We start from the raw sequence: 21,330 nt of genomic DNA on the forward strand, positions 1-21,330 counted from the left end.
GGTTGATTTTCTGAAATTCGCGACACAATACAACACCTTGTACACAGGGCCGTTTTAATACATTGGTGGGCCCAGTGCACAGCCCTCAAGAGTGGCCTCCCCCCCCCCCCCCAACCCAGGGTTATCAGAATCGGAGCTCCACACACAGTATAATGCCCTGAATGCCCCCACACTGTATTAGGAGCCCCAATACATACAGTAGTTACCTTATAACCTTATAAAGATATCACCAATGATACCATTACATAATACCGCCACACCATGACCACTATCACTACAGACCCTATAACAGTTACATTCATTTACTCACAGGGGGCGTCTTCTCTGATCAGAGTCTTTCACCTTTTCTTTCACTCCTTCCAGCCGGGGCCACCTTTAAGTCTTCCCCCGGCTGTGAATCTTCTCTTCAGAATCTGCCAGAGAAACATTTTAGGCTCCAACACATACAGTAGTAAGGTCCCCTGTACCCCTATACAGTAGTCACCCTCCTCTGTGCCCCTATATAGTAGTTACACCCCTCTGTGCCCCTATATAGTAGTTACACCCCTCTGTGCTCCTATATAGTAGTTACACCCCTCTGTGCTCCTATATAATAGTTACACCCCTCTGTACCTCTATATAGTAGTTACCCCCCTCTGTGCCCCTATTTAGTAGTTACACCCCTCTGTGCTCCCACTTAATAATTAGGTATGCTCTGTGCCCCAATATAGTAGTAAGGTCCCTATATAGTATAGGCCCCTCTGTGCAGCCCTAATGTTAGTATAGACCCGTGTGCTGCCCCCAGTAGTATAGAAAGCTGTGTGCTGCCCCCAGTAGTATATAGAGCTGTGTGCTACCCCAGTAGTATATAGACCCCATTGTACTGCCCCCAGTAGTATATAGACCACTAGGTGCTGCCCCCAGTAGTATATAGACCCCTTGTGTGCTGCACCTAGTACTATAGACCACTAGGTGCTGCTCCCACTAGTATATAGTCCCCCTGTGCATCCCACAGTAGTATGTATCCCCTGTGCTCCCCCAAGTAGTATATAGTCCCCCTGTGCACCCCCACAGTAGTATATCCCCTGTGCTCCCCCAAGTAGTATATAGTCCCCCTGTGCACCCCACAGTAGTATTAATATCCCCTGTGCGCCCCTATATAGCCCCCTGTGTGCTCCCTGACTTATATATACCCCCCTGTGCACCCCTCTTTTATATAAACCCTCTGTGCACCCCTGTTATATATATCTCCTGTGTGGCCCCAGTTATATATATACCCCCTGTGTCCCCCCCCAGTTATATATATACCACCTGTGTGCCCCCAGTTATATATATATCCCCTGTGTGCCCCCAGTTATATATATATCCCGTGTGCCCCCAGTTATATATATATATATATATATATATACCCCCTGTGTGCCATCCAAGTTATATATACCCCCCTGTGTGCTCCCCAAGTTATATATACCCCCTTTATATAATCCCCCTGTGCACCCCCGTTATATATATACACCCCCTGTGTGCCCCCAGTTATATATATATATATATATATACACCCCCTATGTACCCCCAGTTATATATATACCCCCTGTGTGCCCCCAGATATATATATACCCCTTGTGTGCCCCCAGATATACATATACCCCCTGTGTGCCCCCAGATATACATATACCCCCTGTGTGCCGCCAGATATATATATACCCCCTGTGCACCCCATCTCCCCCCCCCAGTAGTATATAGGCCCCCCCTGTGTGCTGCCCCCTGTTATATAGCCCCCCCTTTGTGCTCCCCCTCCCATATAGCAAGTAACAAAAAAAACAAACACTTTATACTCACCTGGGTCCGCGCGTTCCTCTTCACCTCACCTCACTCTTATGGCCGCAGGCAGTGCTTTACCTGCGGTCACAAGAGGCCGCTCTCCCCTCTCGCGGTGTCGGCGCTGAGTGACGTCACTCAGCGCCGATACCACTTCGGGAAAGCGGCCTCTTGTGACCGCAGGTAAAGCACTGCCTGCGGTCACAAGGATGACTGACAGGGAGGGAGCCAATGGTTCCCGACCTGTCAGTGCCGCTGCTGCCGCCTGTACCTATGAGCGCTCGTTTGAGCGCTCATAGCTACAGTACAGAGCGCCGCAGGGGGGGCCCTGCAGGGGGCGCCATGGATGGGTAACCTTACCCATCCCGATGGCGCCCTCCTGGCAGGCTGGTGGCCGGAGCCCTGTGCGACCGCAATGGTCACACAGAGCAAAGGCCGGCCTGCTCAGGGTGGGCCCCTTTAACCAGTGGGCCCGGTGCACGTGCACCATGTGCCCTCTGGTTAAAGCGGCCCTGCTTGTACAGTATGTTGAACCACTACGCTTTGTATTTGTACTTATGCCTTATTGATTTACACTGATTTGACCACTTTTTATTCTTTTTTTCATATATATATACATACAACGATTTGTGTAATGAGTTCATTGATCACTTTGTATCTTATCACATATATACTGTGTGTTTTCACTATGTTGTATCACCTGCTAGAGAAAGGCTACAATAGAGCCGAAAGGTCACGCACCGGTGTGCATTAAACCCACTATTTTTCTTCAGTAGTGCTGTCTCCTTGGTTTTTCATTTTGGTTTCAAACAAACTATTGTCTCTTTAGTAATCAGTGAGACATCTCTAATACAGACATGACAGTAGAAACAATCCTGCTGCTGCAACTTGTTATTCAGTGTTGTCAAGCACACAGCAGCAGAAGGCATGCTACTGGCAGACAGGAGAAGCAGCCAAGCACTTACCTCCCCCAACCCCCCAGCCTCTATCTTGCAGGCCTGCAGAACATTGCACCCAAGCACTTAAAAGATCTTCTCCCAGACAGAAAGGACAACCCCAGTAGCAGCATCTCCCATGAGCCTCCTCTTCACAGTCATCCATCTTCCTGCAGTTGGCCAGTGTGCTCCACAGGAAGCAGGTTACTTCTTCTTCAATGTACAGTACTACATTATCTACACAGTATTGTATACCCTCTTGTGGACAAACTGTGGAACTGCAGGCATTTATTACTGATAGGGCAGAAATGCCACTTATCAGGACATGTGGCATGGGGACACTGAACAAAATTTGGGACTGTCCAGAATCCAGAACTGTTAGGAGTTATGAGTTCAGTAAGGGTCCAGAGACTGAGGGGACCACAGCTAGAGCTGAGCCAGAGGAGAGAAATTGACATTCAGCTGTATCCTCACACATATCTTCCTTATATCTGCCCGTTCCCCTTTACTAACACCAAACACATATGCATATGCCGTGGCGCATGGTGCTCTGGCGCTGTGGGCTCCGGTGTTTTCACTGGGGCACTTGTCACGGCATTACCCACCACGGACCCCCCCCCCCTCCCAAATTAACAATTAGTAGTTAAGAAATTTAGGAAACCCACTGTATAAACAGATACGTACATACATTTAGTTAGTTAGTTCAGATATTTCTATAGATATATATAGTCTCTATAGTCTCAGGGTATGTTCACACTATGGAATACGCTCAAAAATTTAAAGTGTAGGCTGTCTGGCGGACTCTGCTTGAGGTTCTATCTGTCCCATTGACTCAATGATATTCTCAGACTCAATCTGTCGTCCCAAAAGAATTCAGCTTGAGAATATCATTGAATCAATGGGACCAAGGGGAACTTCAAGCTGAGTCTGCTGCACTGTCTCCGCATGAAATGTCCAAATGTATTCCATAGTGTGAACATACACTCATACTTATATTTATTCTTGTTTACATTTTTTTATTTGAAAAATAGGGAAAAGTAATTTTTTAATTTTTTTTTTACAGCGGATTCATTTTTTTTACATCTTTTTACAGTACACTGCACTAATAATGTAAGTAAGTGTATCCTAATTCTTATGGTATTATTACAGTGTGCGGCTTTAACTATGGCATCTAGGGATTTTCTATTGGTTCCCCAGCAATGTGAATATGTGTACAGGCGTGCTGTGGGGGCCCTAATAACACAACAAAATGCCAGTCACTGATGACAAATAGCAGCGATCAACCCTGGGTATAGACTGGGCTCAGCTACTGACATCCGTCCATACTACAGGGATACAGGGCACATGTGCTGTACATACAGGGCAGATTAGATACACACACACACACACTAACCTCCTGTGTGTGTCTCCTCTCTAGCAGATGTCACATCCCAGGCCAGCAGTAAAGGGGTCAGGAGATGAGGCTGTATGGGAGGGGATAGGGCACACACAGTTTCCAGTCATACCTGCTGTGTTGGCTCTGCTGTGGTGCTGGGCCTGCCTCCCCCTTCTCTCTGCTCCGACACAGACAGACAGCAGCTAGGAGACAGCCGCCCCCAGTTACAAGGTTGTCGGTCATGGAACTATGGAGAGGGGGGCCTGAGGAGGAGGCAGAGGGGCCTGAGGAGGCAGGGGTGCCTGGTGATGTGCCTGCAGTAAAAGTGAAACTATGGGATTGTGCCGCCCCCTAGTGGAGCAAAGAATCTGCCGCCTGAGGCAGAAAGCTCACTCAGCCTCATGGCAGAAGCGGCCCTGATTGTACATGGAGTTGTGTCTGGGTAATCTACTACAATATAAATACTGTATGCTCTTTATACCTATTCATATTACATCTGAGGAAGTCTCCATATGGGAAGGAACACATGAGGCTCAGTGCACTCCGACATTGACTTTTCTTAGTTACCAGATTTTGGTGATGAATTCCTTATTTATTGTATTTGCTCCTGCCTTTTTTGCACCTGTTCCACATTTTTGGATATTTTTTCAGCATATTCTAAACTTGCACTTGTATTGCAGCTCTGTTAGTACACAATAGGCAGCTAGTGTCTTATCTTGCTCACCTCTAATATTACCTATACTGTAGGTCCTGCATATTATATGTCATGATTTGTCCCAGGACAACTTTTTATTGTAAACGCCCCCCTTTAAAAGTTGTGGTTTTAATCTGGTATTGCAAGATGTACTGTTTATCTGTATTTGCCCAATAAAGTATATGGATTTTGTCAGTAGTTTAGTGTGCCGGTCATTTGTATTTGACATCTCTCTTTATATGATATATAGCTCCCTAACATGTCAATGACTGAGCCCCCTTGTTACTCAGGACAGTGTATGGTCCATGCATTTTTGTTTGACATTAGAACAGCCCCCAACAAGTGACCCCATCTTGAAAACTACCCTATGGGTATAACAAGAGTTTTTAATTCCAAAGTTGAGTCATTGAATTTTTCAGCATTGGGCCATGAAACTACATTTATTTCCAATGTTATGTCAGTGGTGGCAAACTGCTACACCTGCTGTGTACAGGCAGATGTTTTCCCCTGCCACTATGACCATGTGGATGTGTCCATCTAGGTCCATGGTAGCCATGATTGTGGATTGGTCCTGCTGTGACCAGTAGAGATGAGTGCACCTTTTCGGCTACAGGGAAAGTAGGTACCTACAGTAGTTCAACCATTTGTAGGAGTCTCCTGCTTGGTTGGCTTGCCCAGCCTTGGTGTTAACCTGCTCTGCCATACTAAACCTATTGGTGCAGTATGTGAAATCTTCTAGTTGCAGAACATTGTCTGTGTTATTCCTTGGTAAGAGTTGTCATCTATCATTTGATATCTCATCCCTCATGCCCCTTTTATCAAGTGAAAACAATAGTCAGAAAAAAAATAAACCACATTTATAGGCAATGACATTGGCAGATTATTAATGAAAATGTATTTTTTTTTTTCAAAACACAGACAAATGTGTTTTATACAGGCAGATGGCATTTCAAGCTCCCAAAAATTCATGGACTGACACTGAGATTCAATGTGACATAAGACTTCAGTTCCGAATAAAATAAGTGGGATTCTTTTTTTCTCCAGCAAATTCATTAAAACCACACCAATATGTTCTATCCTGACAATATTTTCTTTACATTATATCCGTTTCTCACATACAATATTGCCCTACAAAGAGAAAATCTATAGCATTCACACATCAAAATACACCGATTTCTCCCAAATATAACGACACAAAAATTACATCCTAAGAGAATCAATGTAATGATTGGGCGCCTGGATTAGAGCTTCATTGGATAAATTATCACCTCCTGAAAACGGATTAAGGCATAGTGTCAGGCCGATGTAGGTAATTTACAATGTGATAGCCTATGGGGTAGCATCTAATTATTTACCAATTTATTTTCCACTGAGCGACAGGGCTGACAGCATGTTTGGGATTACGGTCTGGGGGCTTGGTAGACAGACTTGGCGTACATGGATTTTGTAGCATTTTGCATGTGTAGAGGGTTTTGGGTTATGATTTTTTATAGGATTGGCCAAAACTCCCACTCCATGCTGCTTAAAAGATAACCTAAAAAAAATAAAAGTCATATCTGGTTCTGGTAAGAGTCACACATGATCAATTGATCAATGATATCTAATGGGCTGTGTCTGGTTTTGCCATTCAAATAATTTTACTTGAATTAGAATGAGTTGCCATACCAGATACTGTCCATGCACAAGACACATTGTTTTTGGAATGAAATGCAAATTAAAATTTTGGATAATCCCTTGAAATATTTAAACAATTGATTTTCTACAAAGAACTTCTCATTTCTTGGAGTTTTATAAATGACTTGGAATTAACTAAAAAAAGATTTTTTTAGTAAACGTATAGCACAGCTGAATGTTTGTTTAGATAACATTAAAGGGGTATTCCAGCACTTAAAACTTTTGATATTTTGTTGTCCTTGAATAAAACATAATGAACATCTTATTCTTACCTTTCCAGGCTCCCCTGGGTGTCTTCCTGTGACGTCTCTGGGTCCCCCACAGATCACAGCTATCACCACTCCAAATATTAACTCATCTCACCTGCTCAGCCAATCACTGACTGAGACAGGACAGTGCAATGGCCAGTGATTAGCTATGAAAGCTGTCACTGGTGGGACAAGTTAGTCTGGGAAGTGGCGATGGCATCGGTCCAGGGGGACCGGAAGACACCGCAGGAGGACACCAGGGGAGCAAGGAAAGCTAAATATAAGATGTCTATAAAAGCGCAGCACAATATCTAAAGTTTTTAAGTGCCAGGGTACCCCTTCAAGGGCCTATTTACATAGGCCAATCATTAGGCAAATAAGCGTTCCTAGGAATGTTCATTGCCCAACCATTCCCCATTTTTACCCAACCAGGATTGGATTAAAAAAAAAAAGCTAAACTAAAACTGGATCAACATAAAAGACAGCTAAACAACCTCTCTTATCTTCATTCTATATTTTGTGTAAAAAATTTAATTTATGGTTTACAAATGGTAACAATCTTATTTGATCACAGCTTTAAAGAGGGTTTCCAATTGGATCCACATTGCAGGATAAAAGACCAAACGTCTGCTTTTTCCAGCCTTACAAACTATGTTACTATGTTTTTTTCCCCAGAAAATCTAATTGATAACCCAGGCTGATAGGGGAATAACATATCTTGATCACACTGTGTGGCTTCTCAAACCTGTCAAGATTACTTATAACCATAAAAATTAGCTATTTGTTGAGACCGATCATACAGGAGGCCCATAGCAAAGATTAAAATGGTGCTCAATCCAGGAGCCCCATAGCTGCCTCTATAGTATGTTGGGCTTTGGTTGGAAAACTTCTTTAAAAATAGTATAGCCATTTTCATCATCAGAACTAGCAAAAAGTCTGGATCTTCTGGTTACAGTAATTATTGTATTCTCTTATAATTTACGCTCCAGTCATAACTGCTATATGTATTGAAGAACTAACGGCCCGATAATTGTGAGGAACCAATGGGTGCCTCTGGTATTACACATGCTTCCTGAAGCAGTGGAGGCCTTCCAGTGGATAAGCCTTTGTGGTATTGCAGCGTAATACAGAATTCATAATAAGATGCATTACTCGGAATATTTCTGACAATGAGGGACATGGAATGGATTGGACAAGTAATTCCATCTGATATTCAAGAATGGGTCTGAAATATTTACAAGTTTAGCTAAGAGCTAATTGTAGTTCAACATTCCTCCGGAAATGTAGCATAGGCTGTAGTGTAGTTTCATGAAGAAAACTGGATCATAGTTCATTTTTCCTTATATGAGGTGGCATCAAAGTCTCTACAGAGGATTGGTAGCTGGCTCACTGAGCCAACAGCTCCTCACACTGTCTCTTTGTCACGCATGGACTAAGTCTGTAGACAATAAAGTTAGCCGTGCCTTCAGATGGCGACCAGCTGCCCAAGGACCATCCTGAACTGCTGAGTGCTGTTGCTGAGGTCTTTGACTCTATCCACCATATCTTTAGCTGCTGAGGGAGATGGGTACTGAAGTGCTGCTGTTTTGGTAGAAAGAACTATCTCCTTGAGTTTGTCGCACATAAGGTTGCTGTAGTGGGTGACTTTGTTTCGGATTTCCTGAGCTTTGGCTTGGCGTGACAAGGTGTCCCCAATAAATACCAGCTTGTGGGCACTGAGGATAACAAACTTGCTGTGGGCCACAAAAATTTTGGGAGGTTGGTTGCTACTGATGGAGCTATAGAAGGCATCAATGGCATTGGTTAAAGTAGTGACGTTGGCCTCACACTGTTCTTGGTAGAAGAGAAGCAGCTGCCGGTCCGAGTTGCTCAGGGTGCTGCGGACTTGGCTGTAGTGTTGAGGAGGCGTCCAGTTTGACAGATCGTTCTCTATAGGCCGTGCGACTTCTTCTTCCAGACGCTCAAACTGCTTCAACTGAAGAACAAAGAAAAAAAGAGATGAGAAAACATTCTCACTTGTAACCACATCTATATTCTGTTACTTCTACCATTAAAAAAATATGCATTACTTCTTAGATAGCACAGAAGCTATCATAAATAAATCAAGCCATTAGTTAGAAAAAAAGCTAATAGCTAAAGTGAAGGTCTGAAAACTGCTTCATGGGGGCATGACAACATGGCTTTATAATTGTCCCAAGTGGTTTGACATTGGGTAGAGCTTCACTTGGCCCCACAAAAATGTTATCACAGGTGCCAACAATTGCAATGGCAGTGAGTGGCCTAGTAAAGGCCCCCAATCCTTTCCATAGCTGTATGCCTAACGTAAAATAGCACCAATAAAAAAAACTACAACTTACCCCACAAAAAACAAGCAATCATATGCAACACATATATGATATTTTTTCATTAAACATGTTTTTATTTTGCAAAATACAGAAAAAAACTATACAATTTTACAAACACATGGTAAAAAGGAAAAAAGAAGAAGAAGAAAAGAACACTATGGCAGAATTTTACTCCCTCCCCATCCCAATGTACACTGGCAATGTACAACCTGACCATGGTGTGAACATCCATGTGGACATCCATTACCTGCTGCTGCTCTAGATGACCCTTCCCTTGTCTTATAATGTTTCCTTTTTCAAGCAGTTCCTTTTGTGTTTTTTCAAATTCTTCTTTACCCTGTACATAGACACAAATGAAATAATGTGACATTTACGTTAATGTAATTTACCATATAACTATCTATTATTAAACAGTAAACCTGTAATGCATTGTCTTGCCTACATGGAGAGAGAAAGGAGCGCTTCACCTCACACCTATGGCTGACTTTAATGCCTCTCGGCTACGTTTAAAAACCAACACCAGGATATTGGTATATAATTTGATCAGACCATATTGCCCCATGTACCACGTGCAGGTCCCCCGGCCCACATGAGTCCCTACACTAACTCAACACCGTGTCGGTCAGCGACTGCCAACCTCGCAAAGCGAGCGCAAGCAGGGAAGGCAGGCCATGGAATGGCCGTGCAACCCCACTTTCACAGTACCAAACCCCAAGGGCGCCCCCCCCAAACCCCGGCAGAGAAAGCGGCCACCAAGCAACACAAGTGTGAACAAGAGGTTTGGTCCTGTGACAGTGGGGTTGCAGGGCCATTCCATGGCCTCCCTTCCCTGCCTGCACTCACTTTGCGGGGTTGGCGGTTGCTGACCGACACAGTGTTGATTTAATGAAGGGACTCATGTGGGCCAGGGGACCTGCATGTGGTACATGAGGCAATATGGTTTGATCAAATTATATACCAACAAGTTGGTTTTTAAATGTAGCCGAGAAGCATTAGTGTCATCCTTAGGTGTGAGGTGCAGCATCTCCTTTCTCTCTTTGTCCGCATTGTCTTGCATAATACAAGCCAGGGTCTTCTCGCAGAATGCACAGAAAGCACTTGGCCTTCTCACAGAAAAATTAAGAGATGCTCTTATATTCTCTAGCACTAAAGTGTTGTTTTCTATTATAACAAGATCTGGGAAGCATTGCACCTCTAGTCATCTAGAGCTTAATTCCAATTGCCCCCTTAAAGTGTGCCTTTCAAGTAATGAGATACTTATTTACAAGAAAACACAATTTTGTCTTACAGGGATCTAACCTAAGCAATTCATTGCATTTGTAATTTCCTTCTGAAGCTCTTAAGCCGTCTAGTGTTTCCCATTAATTACCCTCAGCTATGGAAGTTATTTGTTTCCTTTTCTTAGCAATCTTTAATTACACACTTGAACTCCAGCAGGAAATAAAGGACTGCAGTGCTGCAAAATACCACTAGGTGGCACTGTTGGACAGTAAACTGCTCTCCTTGTTTAGCACTGAACCTCTTGATCTAAAATCACTAAAACACATGAATATAACAAACTTTGTAATATATTGTACACTGTATCTTGTCACTTCTTCATCTAGCTTCCTGTCTACTGCTAAAAGGGTGTTTTCAAAGAGGAGATGGATTATCAGATCACTGAGGGATCAGATTACATGTACCCCTTGTAACTGATTCCTCAGTAAGCTGACTATCTCATCTCTCAAGGCTGATTTACCAGTGAATTAAGAGAAGATGATCAGTGCTAAGCATGGAGAGAGGAAGAAGTGACATGTGATGCCAGACTAATAAGGGAGTATGTCAGCTGCAGTTTTTAGGTAAATACAATTACACTGTAAACATTATGTAACTTTTTCTTTATTAGTTCCTCATAACAAAATATTTGCTTGCTGACAGTGAATGGGAACATTCTTGGTTACAAAATCAGAGAACCCCTTGAATAAAAAGTTGAAGAGTCCCTTCAGATGCAAAATAACAGCTCAATCCATCACTAACGCCACTTATAGAAATATTATCAGGCCTAGGGCTGTGACTTGTAAAATGATAAGGAAACTGTAATTGCACTTATTTTTCTAGCAGTTTAATCTTTAGGGTCCTTTGAAACGGAATCCATGAGAACAGGAGATGAAGGGAGCCGCCATGAGTACAGATCTGTTCACTCTACTGTTCTCTTTTTACTTTACATACGCATTGTCCTTCTTTCAGACTGAGAAGCTTATTTGAACATATGGATTAAGTCAGGTGAATAGCAGATGCATTTTTCATGGTATTAGGTAGGTGCAAAAACAAAGGCATTAAAACTTCACATGGTAACAGTACGTCACTGTAGGTAAAATGATAGTCACCCAACAACTAAGTCTATCATCTAGCATATGGAAGCTGCAATAATCTCATGACATGCAGCAGGTGGTTGCTGCTAAGCCTGCAAAATAACATGTAATACTGTAAAACTATCTGAACTAGACTGTTCACATTTCTATGTCTCCATCCCAAAGGTTTCCTTTAAACTCAATCAAGACATGAGTGGCTAAAAGCTTACATGTTGCATGGTTTTGTTACATGAAAGTGAATCTAGCGTCATAATTACATACTGTCACTGTAGTATGTGCTATTGTGTTTCTCCAAAAATAAGACAGGGTCTTATACAATTTTTTTCTCTGAAAAACATAAAGAAAAATCCCACATAATGCTGGATTCCTTTCTTTTCACCTTTTTTTTTTAGAGTAAACCCAGCAAAATCAAGCTAAGGCTTATTTTCAGGGTAGGGATTATTTCTTGAGAAAGAGGGTATCAGCAACATGATCTGGACATCCTTATTTAAATCTGATCTTCATATGTTTTGGTGCCCTGGGGGTGGTCCTTATCCCCGATGCATTACTAGAGCCACCTGCTGCACATGCCCCGTAATAAATATTGATGACAGGTTCCAGCCTTTTCAAATCTGAAATTTGGAAAGACCAGGACCTACGTCAGCAGAATCTGTCATGAATATTTTTACCAGGCATGAGCAACGGGTGGCTGTAGTGATGCATAGCTTTGGGTTCTAATTTGTATACTCCCTATACCTTATTATTCCTGAGATAAATCAGTTTTGCTTTTTAACTGACTACTTAAATTTTCAATGAACAGTCAGATGGTGGGAACTTTATTGCATAATAGGGCTAGAATGCTAGGCTGTGTGTAGCAGCTTCATATTCAAACCCTCTTATAAATGATTCATGCCCCCTTAGCCTACTAATCACATCCCTTAGCCTAACTGTGCACAGTGGCCTCTGCACAGGTCACAGAACATGCCTAGAACAATAGTAAATAAATATTTCTATTCTTTCCATATTTTTCTACAGTCCAAATGGCTACTGTAAACCACATTAAAGGGGTACTCCGACAACAATTTTTTCCTTCCAAAGCAACTGGTGCAAAAAGTTATATAGATTTGTAATTTACTTCTATTAAAAAATCTAAGGTCTCAGGTACTTATCAGCTGCTATTTGCCAGACAGACATTGACACAGTGCTCTCTGCTGCCCCATCTGTCTGTGACAAGAACTGTCCAGGGTAGAAGGGATTTAATATGGGGATTTGCTACTACTCTGTCAGACTGGAAAGAAAACCCCAGCTTCTGCAGGACATACAGCAGCTGATAAGTACTGGAAGACTTAAGATTTTTAAATAAAAGTAGATGACAAACCTATATACAGTAACTTTCTGAAACCAGTTGATCTGAAAGAAATTGTTTTTTGTACCCCTTTAACTGCAGTTCAGGAAAGGCTGTCCCCATAATCATTTACAATGGAACTAAAAAAAAACAAACGAAAAACTATATAGTTTTAAATGGTAAAAATAACAATGGTGATACCACACTAAATAAATGCTTTTATCCTTAAAAATAGGCAATTTTTTATGCCAGAAAACTGCAAGCCTTGATAAATTCTCCACATTGGCTTTTTCAGTTTTGTTGTGGTAGCTATTCTGGCAAATAAGTACTAGATATACGCTGTCACCTTTAAATTAACTTCTGTTAACTGACGGTAAACAAGGCAACACTTACGGCCCGTCATCGAGCGCTTCTGCTTCCATAGGTGTCCCCATATCAGTCGGTCTAAAAGGACCCTCACACTACCAGGTACTGAGAAGGAGATTCAAGGGTGACAACCAATATGGCAGCACTCCCTTTTGTCACTTATGCAAATACGTCCAACACAACAAAACTGCAAAATCTGTTGCGCTATATTATATATGGTATGGATTATAAAAAATCTTTATAAAAAGTTAGTAAACTTGTGAGGAGCTAGGCTGTGCCTCCACAGTACAATAACACCCACAGACTTATGTAACTACTGTGTCTAGCAGTGTTGGGAGAGCTCAGTACAAGGATGGCCTAGAGTTTTCCCAGCCTTTCTATTTCCCCTCTTGTATCTCTGTGTCTCAGCTTGTGTGTAATGAGATTATATCTCCTTTTTACCACTTATGTCATTCCCTTTACACTGCAGACATTTGTAGAGTCATATCACATATCAAAGGCAGGGAGCAGTACAAGCAGCTCACTGTGACCAAGTGCGCTCAATGATACAGTTGTTCCCAGGCAGTGACATTTTAGTTCATGGATGTACAACGTAAACTTCAGATGTGGTGGAATGAAAGGGAAGGGGGGCAGCTGCTCTATTGTCATGGCTGGGAGAAATACACCCAGTCTGTTCAGGAAGGAGCTTTATCGGACATAAGTAGGCTGAGGTCACTCCCATGTTAGAGAGAACTCTCATCCTGTCACTTTTGTTTCAACTTGTCTCGAATTTCCTGAATCTTTTATATAAACCTAAATAAGAAGTATTATAAAACGATTATCGGCCTTACTTGCCCGATTACCAATAATCGTATCGTGTAATAGCGCGTGTTGAAAGGCAACAATCACCCGACATACACAATAGTCTTTCAACATGCTGAAAGAGCATGATTTGTGCTAAGGATCATTTGGGCAGCCTCTCCTGCTGCTCCCCACTCACTACCTGTGCCATTACATGCACTGACAATGAGTGGGGAACAAGGGAGAAGCAAGTGATGACCTGACAGGTCGGTGCTCGCTTCCCCCGGATTACTGTGCAGTGTAATACCGTCTTTACTCAAAGAAAGTGTTTACTTCGGTAAATATATTTTACGTTTATTATATTCTTCCTGGAAAAAATCTGACATTGTTCACACATGGAGCTGGACATCCATGTTTGTAAAAGTTATTTTCAGGCCTAACATTCTGTGCTGATTTATTTCTTAAAGGTTACCTATCATTTTTACAAATTCATTCGGTCGGGGTATCCAGGTACAGAGACACCCAACAATCGCTAAAAAAAGAGCAGAAGTGCTCAGCTGAGCAATTAATTCATTTCTGCTCAGCTCCACTCAAAAAGCCAAGCACCTCTGCCCCTTCACCTTAGCAATGGTGAGGGTCTCAGCACAAAGATTACCCTGATCAAAACTTCTGACGTGTTTCTATGACAAGTCAACAGTTTGTAAAAATGATAATAAAAATCCTTAAACATAGGATCCCTCCCTATATATGTACAGGGAAGGGAAAGATCTGTCAATGAAGTTGTATATAAATCCTACTCTGAAATGGCGCAGCTGTTCATAGTGCATCATAGATCACTGTCTTAACTCTGGCCAAATTAAAAAAAAAAAAAAAAAGGTCGGGCAGGGAGTGGTGGCAACATATACCAGCCCCGATGCCCCCACAGCAGCATTGCTCTCAGCCACCCACCAGTCTCTTGTAGCTCCCAGTCCTGTGACGCCACAACCCGCCAGTAAGTGACTGGCTGAGCAGGCAGTTCCTGCCAGATTGGGACGACACAGAGGCTAGAAGAAAACTGGAGACCAGAGACTGACAGTGAGCAATGGCACTGCGCTGTGGGATTTCTGTTTCATGCTGCCTGTGATTTGGGCAGCATGAAACTAGTGAGATGTTCCATTTAAAAACACACTACTGTTTTGTCTTTTTCATGCATTTAAAATGCTTATTCAGCAGTTGACTGGAGGTACATGTCCCCTTTAAGTCATGTTTTGGAACAGCTGTGCACACCTTGTTCAATATGGAGATATTATTCAGTGTTTTCCAGGGACAGACCTTTACCAGCAAAATGTAAATATCATTAAATAAACACCCTCCTTGCCAGCTAAACAGGATACACTGATTCTAGCAGACGCAGCATTTCAAGAACATGTCTGGAGTTCTCGCCAGATGGCACGAAAGCCTCCGCTCCTTTATTGATGTGCCGGAGTTTGCAGAACGATTGAAATAATTAAAGTCTAGATTAATTAAACTTTACTGCCAGGGTAGAGAGAACGTCTCATAGCATTGCTGGAGAAGGATGCCTAGATTTTCTCATATTTTCGTGCACTCATCATCTTTACAGTGTTGGTTCACCTTCGCCTGAACCTGCACTAATATATTAGGGGACTGCATAAATAGCAACTCTCAAACATGGTCCAAGACGATTAAATTCTTTTATTTAAAAAATCTATTCATAGGCTTGTATCGGGATGCTTGAAAATCTTACAGCCTGGCTTAATGCTGCTATTGCATATGGTAGATAGTAGATGATAGAAATGAATCATGTTGTTATCTATAGGGTCCCAGTTACATTCATGGATGCCAATGTGCTATCTTAGCAATAAAGTCCAAAGCCAGCAGATGACCCTTTTATATTACTGACTGATATGTGCCTCCTATACTTCTAGATACTGGTCTTTAGCACTGGAGAGTGTGTATATAGACCAGTAATATGAATATAAATGTTAGGAAATAAAACTGGGACTCTGGTTTGATCTTGAAGACACTTTTGATACATGAGGCCAATTGTCTTGCTGCCCTTTGATCTCAGGTACAAGGGGGAACATTATACTCTATAACTATATAATTCTTGTATATTTTGTGCACTAAACAAAAGAGATTCTGCCCCTTGTTCTGCCATCCTAAGGGTATGTAATTGAAGCAGGTCACCTGAGAGGATCGGGAAAAGAATTATCAGTTTTGAGAAAGGAGGGAGGGGGGGTACACCACTGAAATGCATGGTCTGCATATTGAATGAAGACAATCCAAAAAAATTTATGTGCTAATATATTTTTTTGACTTGAAACATAACACACTGGTATTACACCATAAACCTGCACTATTGTGGTGGTGGAGGGGGGGATATATGTCTGTAATACTGTTAGGGCCTTATTACACAGGACAGTTATAAGAAGAATAGACTGATGTTGTCCTGTGTAATAGGGGTAGCGATCACCCCTTGATCAAATCTTTGTGACCTGCAGAAAGATAACTGGCCATCAGCACCACATCTCTCAGTGAAATAAGGGATGTGTGGCCAGTGGCTGATTTCAGGAAATCTCTGTAAACAACTGCAGATCACAACTGCTTGGCCCATCTTTTATAACCCTTAGGGTCTGTTCACGCTGCGTAAAGCCACGGACTCCGCTTGAAATCCCACCTGCCTAATGTGTCAGGGTGATGCACTGCACGCCTCCGCTCTCCACTGCTCTCAGCTCAAAGAACTGACATTTCTTTAAGTGGAGAGAGGCAGAGGGCATAGGCGCGCAAGGCATCTCATTGACACACTGAGGCAGGCAGAATTCCAAGCGGAGTCCGCAGTAGGGGACACGGAATGTGGATGTTGTATTGTAGCAAGTGCATACAGTCATAACTGTAGGTTCTTATAAAAAGCCACAATGTGGCTTCCAAGCTGTTTAGTGCAGAGACCTACACATGCACATACTAAACTGTATGTAAGATAAATGTTAACTGAGTCTCACCTGTAAATGGACATAGTCATAGTCCTCCATCCAACCGCTCTCGTTGTTTTCATACTGGCCTTCAGGAGATTCTTCTGCTATAAATTTCGGTGGAGATGGCAAAGGCCTTGACTGTATGCTAACCTTTTCTGTATGCCCACTTTGTCCAGTAGACAAATTATTGTTATTATTGGCCAAGTGATTGCTGTTTTCTTGTCCAGACTGAGACTCTCCCATTGAAGTTTGTTGCTTGGTCCTTTTAAATAGCAGAGAGGCATTTCCATGTAGAAATGATGCCAACTGTTTAGTGTCATCTGGTATTCCCCTTGAATACATAACAAAGCGGTCAAGATCATCTGAAGATCCTGGTTTATTGTTTACTACAACACTCAAGGACCAGTTACAGCTGTCCAATGCCTGACTATGCTTCAGCAGTTGTTGGTAAACATCTTCCATCTTCTGGAGTTGTTTGCTTAACTTGGCATGAAGAGTCCGGTCAGATGCTTGTGCGGAATTTACGACCGCTCCTCTAGCAAATTCCAACAATTCCTTAACTGTAGCTTTCACTCCTTCTACTGCAGCCTGGATGCTCTGCACATTGACTTCCATCTGTTCTTGACTTCTCCAAGTGCTGCTTATGAAGGACATAAGGTAGGAGATTGAGCTATTTACGCCATGTTGTAATTTTACCAAAAGCTCCATTGCTGCTTCCAAGTCCAAATTCAGCTCTTTCCCTGGTGTCTTTGGTGACATGACTGCTGACTCTTTTACTGGGATGACATCAAGTGAAGAGGTTGAAATGTTGCTTCTGGTGCTACCAGTGCTTGAAGCAGACAACCTCTTGAAGTTGCCTGACAGTTCATCCACTGCTTTGACTTCTCGGTCTACCTGAGGAGGAACATCATATATGTAATCTGCCTCGGTCTCCAGTGATGCTTTTCCGCTATGGAACTCTCTTGGAACGTCATAAACATCATTGAAATTCTGTCCAGCAGTCTTTCTCAAGCTGGGAGGGACATCATATATTTCTTGGGAGAAATTTGGATCATTGCCCTTAACAGCAGCAGGAGGAATATCATAAATATCTTCAGGAATGTACGGCTCTGGATCATGCATGTGACTGGGAAGCTGAGGTGGAATCTGCATTTTCTGATTTGAAAACGCAGGAGGGAAATCGTAGGTCTCGTCTCTTTGTGGAGCATCTGGCACATCTTTGCTTACCGAGGGCGGTATGTCATAAATCTGCAAATACAAAGGGACAGTGTCACGATAGCTTAAGCTAATGGTTCAGTTTCCAATAATCGCTATGTAGGCAGGACACTGGGCTTTTGTTTTTAACCTTAGTAGAGTTATCCCATCCTCAGGATAGGTCATGAACATTAGAATGATGGGGATCCAACTCATGAACTTATGGCAGGCCCCCTCTTTATTTACATATGCTTGTACTAGCTCACACTGTACCTGTACACAGTGGCATAGCTACCATAGAGGCAGGGTAGGCAGTTGCTATGGGGCCCCTGCAGGAGGGGGCCCTGGGGAGAAGGTAAGAGTGTGTGTCCTTCTGCTTATGTACTGCAGTGTGTAAGTGTTTACTTACATGCTGCAACACAAAAAAGGGTTATCAAGCAGAAGACAGAGATCTCTGCCTTACTGCTCTGATAACCCCTGACCTCTGCTCTCCAGCTGCTGCAATCAAGTAGGAAAGGAAAATGTGCAAAAAGGAAAGGAAACTTTGGGTCACTTACACACTGCAGTACATAGGGGTTAAGCAGAAGGTAATCTGCAGTGCTTTGTGTTGTGCGTAGGGGAGGGTGGCCCCTTAAAATTTCTTGCTAAGGGGCCCCGTGAATCCTAGCTACACCCCTGCCTGTACACACTGGGTTCTTCTACTAGCATACACAGTTGTCTTCTATTCAAATGTATTTTGCTGTAGAGATGTACTGTATGTCATTTACAGTAAACAGGAAGTTCTCTTTCCTAAGACAAATGGCAACTAACATCCCATCTCCTTATGTTTACTGGGTGATGAATGTGATTGATATCAATACCTCAAATGATGAGATGGTAGATAAAATTATTTTGTCTCACTTACTATTATTTCCAATATTGGGTGTCTGATTACAGTGAAGTCAGTGGGATGAGGTACAGTGGTGCCTTGGATTACGAGCATAATTCGTTCTGGGACCGTGCTTGTAATCCAAATTCACTCTTAAACCAAAGCGAATTTTCCCATAAGAAATCACTGATATGCAGACAATATGTTCCACACCACAAAAATAATGATTTATTATTCTGAATAAAATGTAAAACAGATGAAACAAACATTCAGAAACAGCAGAATATGTGATATTATAAGTTACTGTACAGTAATGGAGAGGATGGGAAACACAAGGGCTGACAGAGACTGCAGGGAGCATGAAGGAATGAGCAGGACAGATGTGGGCACATACATGCAGCGCTCTCTGTCCAGGGAGAGAGGGGTTACAGCTATGAAGAGATTACCTCCACAGTCCTGTCCCCTGATGCAAGCCCCAGCCTGAAGTAGATCTGCTATGATTTGGAAGGTAAAGGAGACTTCCTGGGTCAGAGTACAGTGCTGTAGACCCAGCTATGCAGACCATGCCCCTCCACAACTCCCCCTCCCACCCAGTACAGGGAGCTCTTAAACCAAAGCAATGCTCTTAAACCAAGTCACAATTTTGAAAAACTGTGAGCTCTTAAACCAAGTTACTCTTAAACCAAGTTACCACTGTATTGAAACATGTATGCAATAATTGGAAACTTTATATGAATATAGCATTTTATCTGTTAATGCCTTTCAAAAGAGGACAACTAGAAGTATGAGTCTAAAAGTGACCATACACCCTCAATAACTGTGAGAGCTATTCCTTCCACCTTCATCCCCTATGGACTATGAATGTTAATTTTGGCCAGGCTTGCATGAGTTCTCAATGGGGAAAGAAGAATAAGCTGCTGCTAAACCCCTCTGGGATGCCTTATCTCCCTTGAATACAGAAGTTGGCAAAAGCCACCAGGTTTGTGTGCCAATTTTCCCGCAAATATCCTACTCCTATATTCCCAATATAGTTGTCTGGCCCTCCTGAAATGCATGGGTTCTGCTACCTTTGCTCTAATGTGTATAGGCACCTCCTCTTATTCTACAGGATACCTGTATAGATAGATAAATGCGATGTGCCCGTACATACAAGCAGGAGATTCACATGTTCCAGACAATACGTCTGTGAGGTCCAGTGTTTGGTAGCAATGAATAATTACAGTACATTTACTTAATGAAATCAGTAAGCAGATGACACCACTTGTAGACTGACGCACTGAAGTGATTAACCTACGCAACATCATCCTATGAATATAAAGCACTGCCAGTTATACGTAAATCAACTCACACAAGCTCCTTACCAGCAGAGCTTCATCTTCCTAGGCCCGAAGCCTGAACACACAGCAATAAAGCATTATAATTATAATGGGTTGGAGGCAAAATCTCGATAAGATTTATGATGGGAGAATTCCTCTAAATAAGCAGCCTGACTGGCATTATGGCAGATCTGAAGGAAGAGAGAAGCAGGGCCAACTAAATCATGTCTCTCTGGTTACACAAAGGTTTCAGATGAGCGACCTGTACAGTCTCGTGGCTTGCACTGTCCTGCTGAAGAGGGCACAACAGATGGGCTGGCATCATTATAATATTCACTATAAACCAAAGCACCTTTATACATGGTGTGACCTGTGTTCAGGGTTTTACTAGCCCCTACTATACCATTTGCAAAAATAGTTACAAAGTTGGAATGAGTAATGGATAGAGATGAGCAAACCGGGTTCGGGTTCGAGTCGATCCGAACCCGAACGTTTCGTATTTGATTAGCTGGGGCTGCTGAAGTTGGATAAAGCTCTAAGGTTGTCTGGAAAACATGGATTCAGCCAATGACTATATCCATGTTTTCCACATAGCCTTAGGGCTTTATCTAACTTCAGCAGCCACCGCTAATCAAATGCAGAAAGATCGGGTTCGGATCGACTCAAGCATGCTCGAGGTTCGCTCATCTCTAGTAATGGAGTATTGGCTCCCGAAATGGCATCAGGATGGCTAGGACGCATCTTGCCATACTCTGTGGTTGTTATTATATTCACTGTGCGGATGAAACGTGATCAATAAAGAAGCAAACTGCAGTGAGCAATGTTTTTCATTCTGTCTAGCCTTGGTATATTTATTAGATAGGCATTATAGTATACCCTCATACCTGGAGCTGGGATGGGGTAAATGTATGTTGGTATAAATGAGTACTTTAGGATGGCTCTCTATGGCAGGGTTACTCTATGGCAGGCTCTCTGTGGCAGGGTGTATGGTGGTGAGGGCTCAGTATAGCATTGGTATTTAGACAGCTGTATAGAAATATGTAAGGTGCATTTTTGGGGGGCTCTAATCTATATTATGATTATAGCATGGCATT

At 42.5% G+C, this 21,330-nt stretch overlaps 1 protein-coding gene across 1 annotated transcript in view; it reads right to left on the reverse strand.

Moving 5' to 3' along the window:
• Positions 1-6,386: 6,386 nt before the first annotated feature.
• BCAR1 (BCAR1 scaffold protein, Cas family member) overlaps positions 6,387-21,330 on the reverse strand; it is a 102,017-nt gene continuing 87,073 nt past the window's right edge. The window contains exons 5-7 of the mRNA XM_069965917.1: positions 16,886-18,106; positions 9,313-9,402; positions 6,387-8,695 (exon numbers count right to left, since the gene is read on the reverse strand). Of these exons, the coding sequence (XP_069822018.1) occupies positions 8,186-8,695; positions 9,313-9,402; positions 16,886-18,106 (1,821 nt within the window). The 3' untranslated portion in view covers positions 6,387-8,185. The remainder of the gene's footprint in view (positions 8,696-9,312; positions 9,403-16,885; positions 18,107-21,330) is intronic.

This window comes from Dendropsophus ebraccatus, chromosome 4 (genome assembly GCF_027789765.1).
Source record: "Dendropsophus ebraccatus isolate aDenEbr1 chromosome 4, aDenEbr1.pat, whole genome shotgun sequence".
In the NCBI taxonomy this organism is placed as follows: domain Eukaryota; kingdom Metazoa; phylum Chordata; class Amphibia; order Anura; family Hylidae; genus Dendropsophus; species Dendropsophus ebraccatus.